We start from the raw sequence: 15,945 nt of genomic DNA, 5'->3' as shown, positions 1-15,945 counted from the left end.
GCGCGTGTGTTTGCGAGCGATACCTAAGTATGTGTTCCATTTCTAATGTATTAAATATACATTAAGTTAGCCGTGGACGACTCTGGTAACCCTTTTTGCATGATAATACCAGAGTCGTCCACGGCTATATTAAGTATGAAGTTACGGGACTAGCAACTTAAAAGTATGAAAAGTAGAAAACGCATTCAATAACATTTTGATCAACTTCACAAGTAGCAGTCCATCTAGAATCACGAGGCAGTGCATAATATATGAATATTAATGTGCGGAATAACTAGAGAAATAAAATCATACCACGTCATAAAGAGCCGTCCCGTATCCAGTCCACCTGTTCCCACCGTCCGCCCCAGTGCATGACGGGGGATTATTATATTCCAACATGGCGGCCACACGGTTGTGTTTTGGGTGCTGCGGGCGTCGTGGCGAGGAGCCCAGGCCTCCTGAAGAAATGGTAAGGCATTCTTATCCACCTCAAGACACGCACAAGGTCTATTTCTATCTGCCACCTCAATTTCCTGGCGCGTGCTTGCTTTAATCGTGTTTTCCCGCCTTATTTTTGCAGACCCTTTTGGGAGAAGGGTCCCATGAGGAAGAGGAACATCTGCCGAGGAAAGATTACGAGGTAACAAAAATACCGATTTTCATTTTGCAGTTACGTATTGCATACATGTAGGATTATAAATGCATTTCCTTCTATAAGATAATAGTGTTCTAGTCTGCAGTAATCGTATGCAGCGCACAGTGTTGTTTGTTCATAATTTGTCCTCGTACGATATGACGTTTGAATGGGTACCGCGTATAATTATGTGCACCGTTATACGTCCCGTGACGTTGTGGTTTGGGACTGGTGATTATTCCGCTCCTGTCTCATGACTCTCGGTCTCTACAACAGAGCCGTAATCACGCTCGTCCTGACGTTATCATTCCGCAAACGCCGTCAGTTGTCTTCAGTGTGTGCGTGTGTGGAAAGAGGGAGGGGGGTGTTGCTAGCTAGTCTCGTGACTTCCGCATTTGTTTGTTCCTATCTATTACATAATACTAGTATGCCGGTGCGGTAGTCCGAATGTTGTGTATTTCTTCTAATAAACTGTTGTATTTTTCACGCCAGAGAAAACAATTGTAGGTTGTATTCTGCACGTGACATATAAACGTGACAGCTGTCAAATACTAGGTCAAGGGGGTGTGTCTGTTGTGTTTGTTCCAGACTTGCTGGATCAATGCATTGATTTGAAAATTAGGATTTCGTTTTGGAACACTTGTATCTGTGTGTGTTTATGCATGTTTTTATGTGATTTCTAATATACACAAAAGAACATTGTCAACATATACTGAGCTGTTGTTGTCTTTCTAACTGGAAGGGTTGCAAAGGTTGGTAAGGGGGTGAAGTCTGCTATCTCTGATTCTTCCAATGTCTCGTATCTGGTGGTTCATCAGTTTTATGTACTAATGCCTCCACATTTTAAAAGGCTGTTTGTCGTGCACTATATTCCCTGTAGTGTGGCTAATATAATGTACCAGTAACACGTGTCATGACTAATCAAATTTTGTCTATACATCCTCATGAATTATTTAGAGTATGGCTGTGTTTTTTTGGCACACGTGTAGAATGTATGGCACCTTACTGGCTTATTACAAAGATTTTTCGATTATCAGAATTTTTTTCATTCGAACAGATATATCTTGATAATGGTTGGAGAATGTTACCAGGCATCCAAGTTGGAGGAAATTTTATCATTTAGTACAATCATAAAATTGTACTTCCCTCTATCTACAATTACAAATGCAATGGTACAGCTAATGATTTTGAGGTTACCAGATTTGTCATTGCATTGCACGTAACCTTCAAGAAATGGTAAAGACAACCTGCATAACAATGGCCACAAAGAGCCTGCCACAAATGCTAGATCTGAAGTAGTGCTGGTTGAAATTCAAGTCATTAATTTTGTGAGTGAGAGAAGAGGAACTAAGGTCTAAGGGGAAGTTTGAATAATACACAACCATACACACAGGGAACTGTTTTTAGGAAGTGTTTGAATGACTATAATAATGCTATATGTTGACTTTCTCCCCAGAGCCTGGACTATGACTGCTGTTTCAATGAGCCATACATCCACATGTTGGAGAAACAAGACTCAAGAGTAAGGACAATAAGTACAGTTTTGTTGACAACAGTTACACATTATACAGTATAAACTTTAGCTCATTTTAACATGAAGCATATCTGTTCAATGACATTGACGGTAATTATTATGATCAAGATATTTGTAAATTTTCAAAAACATAATAATATACTGTGCATGGAAATGGTTTATACAATTGCAAATTTCCAATCTATTGTATTGAATATACATGTATCTTCTGTTTGTTTTTTTTTCCTCTCTTCAACAGACAAGTAGCAGAAATGAAGCTGTCCGTTGGGTGGTGACGTTATTTGTAGGGATTTTTACCGGGCTAGTAAGTACCATACTGCAAGAGTGTTCTAGATAAATGACTGGAACTTCACGTATTCATTTAATTCACATATTCAAATCTAGAATTGAACAAAGGATTTACAATTATGCCAGTCAGATTAAATTTGTAATCTTTCAGCTAATTATTGATTATTAACGTTAATGATTGTACTTACATAGAATAAAATGTACATGTAACCTAGCTAGCAGCACTATGTTCTAACAGGACTTTTCTTTTGTCTGCAGGTTGCACTGTTTATAGATGTTGTCATCAAGGAGCTTATGGGTCTCAAAGTTGGCATTGTGAAAAACTGTATCCTTTGCAAATTGTATCATGTGTGTTTTTCATCTATCCTAGTGGCAGATAGAGTTGCTCTATTTTTATTTATTAAGATAACATGGTGGAAAACAGTTATGAGAGACCTACAGGAGATGGGATACACTTCGGAGGGAGCAAAAAGACTGAAGCACTGAACAGGAAAGAGTGGACAGCAGTGGTGGCCCACATCATTGACAGATTATAGTGATCAAGATACTAGGGTGTACATTGTATTTAAAATTTAATTGTATGGTGAAAAATCCCTACAGCTTCAGCTATGGCTGAACATTCCCTACAAGAATAGCAGTCTCTGCCACACAGGGCACATTTGTAAGCTAACTCATGCAGGTACTAGACCCTTTTTTTAAGGAGTGCTTCACCTTAACCATCTGTATCCAGGTATAGAGTTGTTGTGTGTGAAGGGTTACGTAATACCTGGTTTTGTCACTGTATGATGATGTTGACCCTTTCTTGAGTGTTTTACCTTAACCATCTGTTTGCAGGTATAGAGTTGTTAAGTGTGAAGGGGTACCTGGTTCTGTCACTCCTGGTTCTCCTGGCCTTCAACCTGACCTTCACTTTCATATCTGGGCTCTTCACTGCAGCTGAGGTCAGTGGATTTTAATAACCTTTTTAGCACACTGAAGTAGCTGTTTGGTCACCAATTTTCTATTGGTTACAAGGTTAGGCAGCAGAGAGAAGTTTAAGACCTGGCAGCCAACAGAGTCTTGTTTAGAGGAAGAGATGTAGCACAGAACGTTCCATCTCTGTCTGCAGATACAACTCACCCCCAACAAGGCCCTCCCCCAGAAAAGAAACTGCCACTCTAGCCCATTAAGCAGTTGGTTCAGGTATCCCTGAGGTGAAGTGTTACTTGAATGGTGTAAAGGCATCTATCAACTTCATGTATCATAGCTGTGACTATAACTACATTTGCAACACAGTACAAATGATTAAATGCTCTACATGTTGGGCTTTTGTTCTGTACAGCCCCTGGCAGCAGGTTCAGGTATTCCTGAGGTGAAATGTTACCTGAATGGTGTGAAGGTGCCCAGAGTAGTGAGACTCTTCACACTGGTGTGTAAGGCTGTAGGAGTACTCTTCAGTGTAGCCGGAGGTAAGGGCTTACCAAAATGAGTGATCCAGTAGGCTGCACTTTACAAATGTACATGTAGGTCAGTAGCAAACGGTGTGCATAGTCCAGTGGTTAGACTGTGTGTCTATACATGTAGCTCTGGAGTTTGAATCCTAGGTTGTCATGTTCAATTAATGAAAACAAGTTATTAGTCTAGACTCTAGACCTATAATCTAAAACTCACACTGTTTTCAATGCATGGACCCAAGGTAAACTGAAAATTATATCTCATGGAGTCTAAGTTCTATCTAGTTTGTCTTGTTGTAAGATGTAGTTCATACTTTTTGCCCAGGTTTGTTGGTAGGAAAGGAAGGACCCATGATCCACAGTGGGGCAGTTATAGGTGCAGGTGTTCCACAGGTGAGAGGATTCTAACCATTAAAAACACAGAAATGTAGCTTTTACAACTGCCACTTGTATAACAGCAGGCACTTGTATAACACCAATGGGGTTTGAATTTGTACTATAGACTAATATCAGTTTGAATATACAAAAACAGTTACTCGAGCAACTGGAGATGATTTTGGAAACGGTCAGACGTTTCAGCTAGCAACCACTACCTTTCGTCATTGAAACTGGGGAATTCTCAGAAAAGCAGGTTTACAAACACAAACTATTGATTGATATGCTGATAGATATTGATTGATATGGCTTGCTAGCTGAAACGTCTGACTGTTTCCAAAATCATTAGCCAGTTGCTTGAGCAACTGTTTTTGGCATATCTTATTACCTGGTCGTCTAACCTTCACCGACGTATCACTTTGAATACTTAATGTACCTTTCAGTTATAAAGAGAAATTTTACTTATGTGTAGTACTGATATACTGCTGAAGTAGAATTTTTCCACCTTAGAATTGACTATTCCAATGTCATTGTAATTGTTCCTTCTTCTTTTATTTTTTAAAGACATTTCCATCTTGCCTAAAGTCTGTTTTCTTGTTTTGTGTTGTAGTTCCAGAGCTTTACTTTCAAGAAGATAAAGTTTGACTTCCCTTACTTTAGATCTGACCGGTAAGTCTGTTCCTGAAACTGAGAATGTAAAACAAAGCCACACCAATTTAATTCCTTGGTTATCACACATTTTTTAAGTACAAATTTAGCAAAACTGAAGACAGGGAGGAAAACTTGAATCTGACTATATTCCCTGCCTGAAACTGTTGCCACCAAGGTACAGGCTGCTTTCATGATGTTTTTTTACTTTATTTCTTTTTCACCGAGAACCAACAAATCAAATTGGTGTGGCCCAAGGACAACTTTAACCTTCTGCCTACTGCCTAACCCTGTGACCATAAATTTGGTATCAAAGACCACCACAGCAGGCAGAAGGTTAAATGTTACGACTGGAAGCTTTTAAATGATGTAATTAACAGAAGGAAGTTTTTATTCTTTTTCCTCGGTGATCAGCGAATATGGAGAAAGTTGGGACTTCAACAACGGTATAGTTGGCTTGTGCGGTTACTTGTGTGATGTTTTGAGAGTGATGATTTTTTTTCTTCATTGAAATGTTCTGATAGAGTTAGTGTCATTGCATTGCAGTTTTTACCCGGTATTTGATAATTTTTGAAAGTTTTTACATTGCATGAAAATTGTTTTGCAATATTTACAAGTGTTTCAAGGAATGAGTAATAGTAGATAAATTTATATCTGCAACATAGTAACAAGTTATTTGTTTATTTTTTGTTGTTTGGTTGTGTGATTCTGAACAGGATACATACTGATAGAGAAATCATGGAGTGAATTGTGTGACTTTTATATAAGACTATCACAAAACCTCTGGCTGTATGTCTAAGATATTGTAACAATGCCCTTTCTCTGTATATTTCCAGGGACAAGCGAGACTTTGCTTCCAGTGGTGCAGCAGCAGGTGTGGCAGGTAGGGATGTCTTATGTACATGTGTGCACATGACAACCTCTCATATGTTGAATACAATAATACAATTTCACACTTTCCTCCTGATAAAAAAAAAACAATGCATGTGCATGTCAACTCCTCATTATAAGGTCAATACAATATTTTTCACACTTCCATATCAGGAAAATAAAAATATCTGCAAAAGCTAAATGCAAAAGCTTACTGTAAGTCCTCCCATATGAATCCTTGGTTTTTCCATGATAAGAGACAGGGTATTTGTCCTCTCTCCAGCTGCGTTTGGAGCTCCTATAGGAGGAGTGTTGTTTAGTCTGGAGGAAGGTTCCTCTTTCTGGAACCAGATGCTGACCTGGAGAACTGTAAGTGATGATTGATTGATGTACATCAATAAGTTGCTGTAGGTGTAATACAGTAGGCAATGATTTTTTGAGATCTAAAGAAGCTAATGATATAATTTGAACTTCAGTGTATGATGTAAAAGTTCTAAAACCTATGAGCTTTGAACTGTTTGCAATGAAAATATCTGCAGTACCTGTTTGGTATTCCAGTCTTCTTGGTATACCATAATGCATGGAGCTCTAAATACTTTTTTGTATTCTTCAACTGTGCACACTATTATTGGAAAACCTATTAGTATATGATTGTACAAATTACGTTTTCCCCCTGCAGTTCCTATGCTCCATGACAGCAGCCTTCACCCTAAACTTCTTCCTGTCTGGGACTCGTATTGAGGGAGAGAACCCTGATGCTGACTCCAGTGCCTGGGGCAGCTTCTACCAGCCAGGCCTCCTCACATTCGGACAGTTCAAGGTACTCATAAATACTGTGTGTATTGTAAAATACTGGTCTTACACAATAGAAATGTATATACATGTAGACTAAGTACTGTTAAGGTACAGTATTTAATGGTTTATATTTGGCAATAGGTACATTGTAGTTGATGGTGTGTATTTTCTTTGATCTCTTGAAGTTAAATGTGAAAACATACACATGATAATCTTTTGAAATGGCATTATCAATGCTATGTATATTGATTATGATGTGTATGTTTTGCATTTTCTGTTTTCTAGTCCAGTGCTTTGGGACATTGTTTACTGCTGTTAACTAGATGTTTGTGTTTTTGTTTTTGTTTATGACCAGTGTCCAGAAGGAGAGCGAGGGTGCCAGTTGTGGACAGTACTGGACCTGTTTGTGTTTATAGTGATGGGGATAGTGGGGGGACTGCTGGGAGCTCTGTTTAATGCCATCAACACCAGACTGACCAAACATCGCATGAAGCATGTCCACAACAGACATCCTGCCATCAGGTATAGTGTTACTGTTATATCAAGGCGTATATACTAGCAGTTCATAGAATATTCACTAGTCTTGTTCCTCTCGTCACCATTATATTGTTAACTTGCACTGCCTTTCTATGCATTGTTGTATATTGCCATTGACCCTCATGGAGCAAAAATATCCAAAATGGTTACTGGAAGGACCACTGACTTTTTAGGGTACCACCCATAAAATAAAGGACTCATCTTGGGGATTGTTTCTGCAGTTTTAAGTACTCAAAGTATGGAATACTGGTAGAAATGTGCTAATGTGAAGCAGTATGTGTATCATGAAGATTGCCTTATTCGGACTAGTTTTGCTGCTCTATGGCGATCTTAAGATACAATGTATTGAGGGTAAGTAGTATTCTCAAACAATTGTTACTTATTAAGGTTCATGTATTTTCAATTTATTAACAAACTTGTTTACCCGTTGTATGTCCCAGGGTTCTGGAGGTTCTCCTAGTTACCATGGTAACCACCATCGTGGCGTTCACGGCAGCCATGACCTTGGGAGAGTGCAAAGAGGTCGCGCCCATCGTGATCAACGTGACCAGCCCGGTGGAGCAGACAGTCCAGTATTTCTTCTGTCCCAACGGCACCTACAACGACATGGCCACTCTGTTCTTCAACACACAGGAAACCTCCATCAGACAACTCTTCCATCAAGAAGGTGAGATGATTTTCATGCAGGCGATACCTTCTGTTGTTTCTGTATTCACCTGCTCTCGTGGGGATGCATGAAATTAGGTAATTTTCTGGCTGCATGCATGAGCAGCAAGCAAAACGAGGCCGGGTACATGTCTATAAGTGTGAGTGGAATTCTTTTGAGATGGAAGGACGCCTACTGCTGATGGCTTACCACCTGTAAAATGGTTTAAAATGTTTAAAAATAAACATTTGGAATGATCTCTCAATATTTTCATTCCCTGCAAAATCAACCTTACCATAAAGGCATCAGTGCAGTGTAACTAAGATTTGATTGTAAGATTTCAAAGTATATGTACCTGTAACCAGGGCTCTAGCCAGCTCAAATTTTTTTTTACCCAGGTTCATGATACAAGGCAAGCTGAGTGGGTATATATATACAGCTATACAGATGCATAAGCTACATACTTTTGGTGTTTTTAGGTATATTGTAGTCTGATAATTTCTTGTTTGACTTGCAGCTACATTCAGCCTACAGTCCCTGGGGATTTTCTTCCTGCTGTTCTTCTGTCTGTCGTGTTGGACATACGGAACCTCCGTTCCCTCAGGGCTGTTTGTGCCCTCCCTACTCTGTGGTGCAGCGTACGGGCGATTCGTAGGAAACCTTCTCAAAATGTAAAGTCTTTTATGTGCTTGGTTGTGGCCTGATGTAAAATGGATGTAGCAGGCTCTTTGTAGACAATGCGTCCTTATACTTGTTTATAACCAGTAAGCAATGCAAAAGATGTCTATTCTAACATCTTTATAGACTGTATGACATTCAATTTATTCTATGGAACTTTTGGAAGTATGAAGTTTAGTTTTGTGTGATAACTGTTAGATGCGTGATAACTTGGACGTGGTCCAGAACACCATATCGAATGTTAATTATCATGGTCCAGATATGACATAGATAGATGTATCATAGAGTGTGACATGCACATGTACATGTACATGTACATATATATATAGTCTGTATTACAGAGTGATACACTGCTCTTTTGTGATGACCTGTATTAAACCCAATGTATGTACAATAAAGGTTATTCTAACTAACTGAAATGTTTGCTACGGTTCCAGGCTTCCAGGGTTCGAGCATATTTATTCTGGAACCTTCTCTCTGATTGGAGCGGCCGCGTTCCTTGGTGGAGTGGTTCGCATGACAATAAGCCTCACAGTCATCCTGATAGAATCCACCAATGAGATCAGCTATGGACTGCCCATCATGATCGTGCTTATGGTATGTGTGACACGTCGCAAGTTTTCATAAATTTCATCGTGATCTGCAACTCATAAAATCTGTCACTGCAAATACTCGAGGCATATGGTCATATAATTATGGGAGATGACAACAAGAACTACAAGATTGGCTACCTAATAATAAATAAAAATTATTCTAGTACTGTGAACTTTTTAGGTTGCAAAACTGCAAGTTATACATACATGTATATGTATCCATGTCTGTGATTCTCAATTTATTTCCACATGCGTGCATGTACATGCATGAAGTGGTATAGACTGTCATCTTAGACCAAAAAGAAAATATCATTCCAAGCAAAACATTAAAAAATATCATTTCAAGCGAAGGTAGCCTCTGTCTTTTCCCAGGTGGCCAAGTTTACAGGTGACTTGTTCAACCATGGCCTGTATGACATCCATATAGAGCTGAAGGGAGTTCCTCTGTTAGAGTGGCACCCACCTCATGGCATGGACAGGTAGGGAAACTATCTCAGCCTTATGTCAAGATGTATTATAATGATGATATAGCCAGCATTTCTTTTATTTTCCATTGAAGGTCACAACATGTAGAACAACTGTGGTGTACATGCATTTCAGCACCAAGGACAGGGACAATTGAAGAAAGATCCTTGTCTTCCTAGTTGTTACTGTTTTTTCATCCAACAGTGTAGTGGTTTGTTGTGTAATAGCTCCTATTGTAACATTTGGGGCTATCATGGCATTTTTTTTCCTTTCAGTTCAAATGTTTTCTAAAAAAATCCAAGAAGCAACAAATCAAATTGCATAAGTAAACTTGTTAAAGAATTCATATTTTATGTCCTGTTCTTTTCAGATTATGCGCGTCAGACATCATGGAGACGTCTCTGTCGTACATCTACCCGCACACGCGCATCCAGTCCCTGGTCAGTATCCTGCGCACCACGCGCCACCACGCCTACCCCGTCGTCACCGAGAACCACGACAGCATGGTGGAGAGACGGGCGCGCGCCAAAGGCCAACACCATGGTCAGCAACAACATCAAGTTCAGGGTGAGTGGTCTTCTTTAGTTCGGATTAAAAATACAAGGCTAATCATAGGGAAATAATTGTTCTTCTGCAGTTCAAATGTACTTAACAAATTGTGGCATGAGCAAATAACAAAAACTCTCAAGGAAGCTGCACTACACTGTGTGAGTACACAAGTAACACAGTAAAGGCCTTGTCTTATTTTCTGACAAATCTTACCCAGAACGAGAACAGCCTGACGCGAGCGAATGAGCAGATGCGTCGGATCATGTCCCGACGGTCAGCTGAGATAAAGATCCTGGAGGATCAGGAGCAGAGATCCCGCAGTGGGAGTATGGACAGCAGGAACGCTGAGGAGGACATCAACTTCACTCTCATGACCAGCAGGTAACCAGCGAGTTGATAGTAACTTATAGCAGGTAACCAGCAAGTTAATAATGACTCACCAGTGCAACTTATTAGTGATGAAATTTGTCAATAATCACATGAACAGCAGGAATGCTGAAAAGGATATTGACTTAACTCATGACTAGCAAGTTAACCAGCAAGTTAATATTAACTTATCAAAACAAATCAATTAGTGATGAAATTCATCAATAACCACACGGGCAGCAGGAACTAATCTGCAAATAACTGCATTGATTACAATGTAAAGAAATCATTAAAGAAATTTTTCTTTTTGCTATGTTTCTCAAGCTGACATACACATTTAAGTATAAATCATAATCATAATCATAATCGTCATGCACAAAAATGAGATTGCTACATTACAGAATGGAAGAAGTTGGTTTAAGACAAAGTAAACATTAGAGGTATCCTCATCTTTGATTGCGTAACCCTTCTGTTATTCTGCAGTGTTGAGTTATACCGCGGGCTGAGCCCTACAGCAGAGGACCACGGGTTTGGGGAGAAGTTCAAACCTCTGACCTTCCACGGGCTCATCCTCAGACATCAGCTCATCAGTCTCCTGTCCAGGGGAGTCTGTTACGCAGAAAACACACCCGTAGGCACTCTTCTATCTTTCTTGATCTTTTAACTCTCTATTAGTATTACATGTTGGGGAAATCATGTATCTATCCATTTTAAAAGCCTACATATCATAAAAGTCCATTCCTGATCTATGTAGAGAATACCACTTACTTCTAAACAACCATCCCATATTTCTGTACTTCTTTTGATGTTGTTGTCATGTAATTGCATCTATTAGGTTCTTTTAGTCTTATTATGGCTGACTATAGAAATGGACAGATACCAGGCATATCCAAACCAATGATGGTTATGCCAGTTTGAGTCTCATTACCTTTTAACCTGTGTATAAGACATTCGATTTGGCAAGAAATTTAAGTATCATAATGTGACTATTACAGTGACTGTATTGCAGCAGAGTTCTGGCCAGCAAGTCAGTAACTCCTTTTCAATCAAGTAAAAGTCATAGCCTATAAATAATGTGCTCAAATGATGTCTGTTTTTTTTTTCAGAGTTCTTGCCAGCCAACATTGACATATGAGGAGCTAACAGAAGATTACCCTCGTTGGCTGGACATTCATGATGTAGACCTCACTCAACTCCACCCCAGGATGATCATGGTTAGTCCCTAATTGCCTCACTCAGCTCCACCCCAGAATGATAATGGTTTTTCCCTAGTTATGTTTTCCCTAGAACCAGACTCTTGCATAAGTCAGAACTGACTTTACTGTGCATGTAGGTTATGAGATGCATTAACACATAACTCCAAAAAAGAATTTTTTTTAATGCTTCTTGATCATTGAGGACTTACAGACCAATCTGTAATGATGTGCTGCTGAGTTTGAGTTGTTTTTTTCATTATCACTAAATCAGTAAACTCAAAATCACTTTCGCGTTCTGAGAAAATGGACATGTTTGCAGAACTAGAGTATTAGACAGTGTATGTTCGTATTGGTGGCAGGTGCAGATGAAATTTGTTTGTGGTAATGATAAATTCGCGGTACAGAAGTGACTGCGAAACCTGCGAATATGCAAATATAAAGTTATTTACAGTATGTGATGTTACACAGACCCTTGCCCCCAATAAAGTCTTCTAACAATAACCTTTGTCCATGTACATGATTGTACAGTACATACAAGGTTTGCCTAGCCTGGGTACCATCCCCAGTAGTATATTCGCAAACTCTATAACTGGTTATAGAGTTTGCGAATATACTACTGGGGATGGTACCCAGGCTAAGGTTTGCCTACACCTATAAACAATTGAAACCAGACTGCAATATTATAATGATGTGTTTTTGTTTTTATTTTCCAGGATGTGACCCCGTACATGAACCCCTGTCCCTACACAGTGTCTCCTAACACACCTGTCCCCCAGGTGTTCAAACTCTTCCGCACCATGGGCCTCAGACACCTGCCTGTCACCAATGACATGGGAGAGGTGAGAAACACAACACATTAGCAACATTTAAGTTGCAAAGTTTACTATGTTTACCTTTTTTTTGCTCAGTTTCTTCCTCCTCTTCTTCTGCAAATAAATAAGGTCAATGACCTGGACCATACATCTGTCCCCATGTTAACTAGTGCTGTAGCAGACACCCTGTGGTGTTGGGTAACCGTTACAATTTGTCTTTGAGTAATGATTAACAGACCAGTAGTTTGATAAGCTTGCACAAGTGAAGGTAAACATTATGCATTTGCTTTGCAAAGGTTACTTTTCTAGTTTTTTTTGTATTGCATAACCTCCTGCCTAACCCCATAAATATAAATTGGCTACTTCAATAGGGAAAAGGCAGAAGAAGCAGTTTTATACTAACTTGCAATTCCAGAACAAGAACAAAATGTCTCACACTTTTCTTGCTGTTTATTTCAGTAAGGCCTATTGCATACAGCATAAACTCCTTGGCTTAAACTTTAACGTTAAATATTTCACTGTACTACCTAAATACACGCACACACGTATTATATTAACATCTTCATTCTTCAGTATACATTTCAAATCATTTCTTTACAAACGCTGAAAATGTTCATTGTCTGTCAGTATTGCTGGTGGAATATTGCTGGAATGAAAAGGTGCAGTATTGCATCATATAAACTTCACAAAATTATATTAAGTAAACACGAAACCTCATCATATTAATAATGTCACAGTGATGATAATATGTACAACATAATTCAAGCAACTGTGAGCCAAAAATAACATCAAGTTTGTTATAAAGTGAAAGCATCTATAAACAGAAGGAGGACTATTTACTTGAATAGGACCTACAAACACTTCTTATCTTAGTTTAGACACCACTCCTCTGATGGTGTAGGTTAAACTGGTCTTCAGGATATGCCTGAAATATTGCAGTTATTGGTTTTATCAGCTTTAGTTTCTTCAGTGCAGTAAATTTGAGATTGCAATGGTCATCATGATTTAAAAGCATAATTATAATAAGAAACGTCATGATCTAGAAAGTCCTTAAATGAAATTATGCAAAACAACTGTTACAATGAATCATTATTCATAGTGAAAACTATAATTTTCAACTTGGCAACAATAGTTCTCTGGACAACGTTTGATGTTACTGACTTTTAATGAGAACTTTTGAATTGAGAAGACATGGGCACAAACTACTCAGTATAGTTTAAGTTTCTCTGGTATCATATCTAAATCTTAAGGCACCACTACGACTTCTTTAAGAGCCTCTCTGCATCTTTGACACTTCTGTCCAGCTCCTGCTGCAAATGTCTTAACAAGTCCTCCTCCTGAGTCCCCTGCATGTCCTTCTTAAGTTCATCCTCAAACCAGTAGTCATCCTTGTCCAAAAGGTTTGGCTCCAAGGTAGTGTCTGGAGGGATGAATGCGTCAGTTTCTACTTCGGTTGTTCTCTGCGATCGTCCCACCTCCCAAGTCCCCTCATCTGTAACTCCTTCAAAATCCCACTGCAGAAATAAATAAAGTGTTTTTTTTCCTTAATATCATATATCGGTATCCTAACCATTGTGATTGGCCACTGTTCTGTTAAATACTGATAGACTTTCAATACTTAAACTATAAAATTTAATCCAAAAGCTATTTTAACAGAGAGATGATTAAGTGTAGTCTCCAAGCAGATCTTTTGGTGGCTGCAAAGACAGTATCAAATTGGCAAGACAGTATCAAATTGGTCAGGCTGTATCCATTAATATTGACCTTGGGTAAAATGGTACCGGTAACTGTCTGGCAAATGGATTCTGCCTGGCCAATTTGATAATGTCTTTGCAGCCTCCAAAAAATGTCTGCTTGGAGAAAGTACCTCCCATCTAAGAGGACATTCCCAACCAAGTGAGGAAATTGCTTTAATTTCGAAATGCACAACATTGTGTGACCTGCCAGGGCCTCGGGATTCGATCCCAGAACCTTTTGATTCTCTGGTTACTCAACCATCCTAGCTACAGGCCACCTTGCCACTAATTGTCTAACTCCCTATTATTTAATTTGTTGACTGTGTTTTCAGATCGTAGGCATTGTGACCAGACACAACCTAACCACAGAAAACCTCAAGCAGAAACTGAAGGACAGCCAGCACCTGGCCTGATGAAACAGGTTTGGGGAAAAATGACTGTTCACACCCTCAGGAGTATTACTTACACCCCCTTTTAAGTCAGGTCTCGAAATACCTTTTTGGGTATCAATTTTAACTGCACTAAGGAGCACATGTACCCAGTATTTCGAGCCCTGTAAATAGAGGCTGCAATTGTTAAGCAACCGATGAGTGACCCAAAAATTTAAAAGATTGGTCATTGACCTTCGTAGATATCAATTTGTTAAAACCTTTTTTGTTTTTTGTATGTTTTAAATCATATCTTTTGCATCATGCGTCATATAACCAATTTTGGTTGCTCATCAACGGTAGCTCAGCAATTGCCATCTAGTTGAAAGGGGCCTTAGATATTAAATATTTTAATCAGTGTTGTTGGTAGATTCTTGCACATTCATGTTGCATACAATTAAGGTCAGACCAATCCATTTCTTTGGATCCTTTTAAGGTTTTTTTAGCAAGAGACGAAAAAAAAAAGACTATGCCTTTACTCACTCTGTGAAACTTGGTGCACCAAGGTGCATACTTTCCCTCCATATGTTGACATGTAGAATTTTTTTTTCAAATCCAGGAAGTTGAATTGGTATGATCTGATGATTGTAAGTTATTATATAAACTGTACCAGTGCTACCTACAACAAACTACATGTACTTGATCACACTTAAAATGGGATGCCATGCAGCATTGCTATCAAATTACATAGTAGGAGATTGTTATGATCATAACAATCATTATACCTAGATATCATGTGGAATTCATGACACGCCATGCAGCACACAAGCACTATACGCTAAATATTTTCTGATTGATACTGATTCAAAAATAGTTTGGCCAATGTACTTCATTGTGGTGTAGTCAGTAGCTCGTAAATTTGTTGTACTGCCATGTACTAATGTATGCCACAAAATGTGCCTCTTTGAATCCAGCATCCGAGTAACCAGCCCTGGTACATGTATTGCACAGTGCTTAACTCAAACATGACATTGTACATTGACATTTGTGTCCTATGTTGAAAGTTAGTACTAAATGCCTTTTTGCAATATCAAATGTCAGTGAAATCAGAAGCCTTGAACAGATGATGCATTGTAAGATTTTAAAATCACTGTTATGGCAAATAATCAACCTGTTCCAAATTATGTTGTTAATTTATGAATGGGCTTATTCATGACATTTGGACCTCAACCACCTACATTATATAGAGTGTAACATATAAATAGGGGAAACTGACAAAATCCTACATTGACTAAAATCAGTGGTTAACTTGCAGACAACCAGTCATGTGGATTGAGAACAGTTCTATCTGGCTTAGGCAAATTGAATGTTTTATTTAGTATACAACGAAATGTAATACTTATTGTCTGTTGCTTATAATTGTACATGGTGTAAAAATTC

The 15,945-nt window shown here is 38.8% G+C and overlaps 2 protein-coding genes across 5 annotated transcripts in view; one reads left to right on the top strand and one right to left on the bottom strand.

The window, feature by feature from the left end:
• Nucleotides 1-372: 372 nt before the first annotated feature.
• LOC109484219 (chloride transport protein 6-like) lies at nucleotides 373-14,565 on the top strand. Its single transcript, XM_019787475.1, is given in 24 exon segments — nucleotides 373-451; nucleotides 563-622; nucleotides 2,073-2,138; nucleotides 2,389-2,454; nucleotides 2,697-2,763; nucleotides 3,273-3,379; nucleotides 3,760-3,886; nucleotides 4,197-4,264; nucleotides 4,857-4,915; nucleotides 5,731-5,777; nucleotides 6,048-6,133; nucleotides 6,444-6,584; nucleotides 6,915-7,081; nucleotides 7,537-7,763; nucleotides 8,260-8,413; nucleotides 8,858-9,017; nucleotides 9,386-9,492; nucleotides 9,849-10,005; nucleotides 10,007-10,045; nucleotides 10,245-10,408; nucleotides 10,877-11,024; nucleotides 11,500-11,607; nucleotides 12,303-12,428; nucleotides 14,470-14,565. Coding segments are annotated over 24 exon segments (2,604 nt in total). The 5' UTR covers nucleotides 373-379; the 3' UTR covers nucleotides 14,551-14,565.
• The window catches only part of LOC109484220 (lysosomal amino acid transporter 1-like), a 29,531-nt gene continuing 26,032 nt past the window's right edge, over nucleotides 12,447-15,945 (bottom strand). For 3 of the 4 annotated variants that reach the window (XM_019787479.1, XM_019787478.1, XM_019787476.1), the window contains one exon: nucleotides 12,447-13,915. In XM_019787479.1, coding sequence (XP_019643038.1) covers nucleotides 13,658-13,915 — 258 coding nt within the window. In that variant the 3' untranslated portion in view covers nucleotides 12,447-13,657. The remainder of the gene's footprint in view (nucleotides 13,916-15,945) is intronic. The other variant, XM_019787477.1, reaches the window with a different exon arrangement.

Source organism: Branchiostoma belcheri, unplaced genomic scaffold, assembly GCF_001625305.1.
Source record: "Branchiostoma belcheri isolate BF01 breed outbred unplaced genomic scaffold, Haploidv18h27 scaffold69, whole genome shotgun sequence".
NCBI classification, from domain to species: Eukaryota; Metazoa; Chordata; class Leptocardii; order Amphioxiformes; family Branchiostomatidae; genus Branchiostoma; species Branchiostoma belcheri.
Note: the sequence above shows the minus strand (reverse complement) of the source record. Positions and strands in the feature narration are given on the sequence as shown.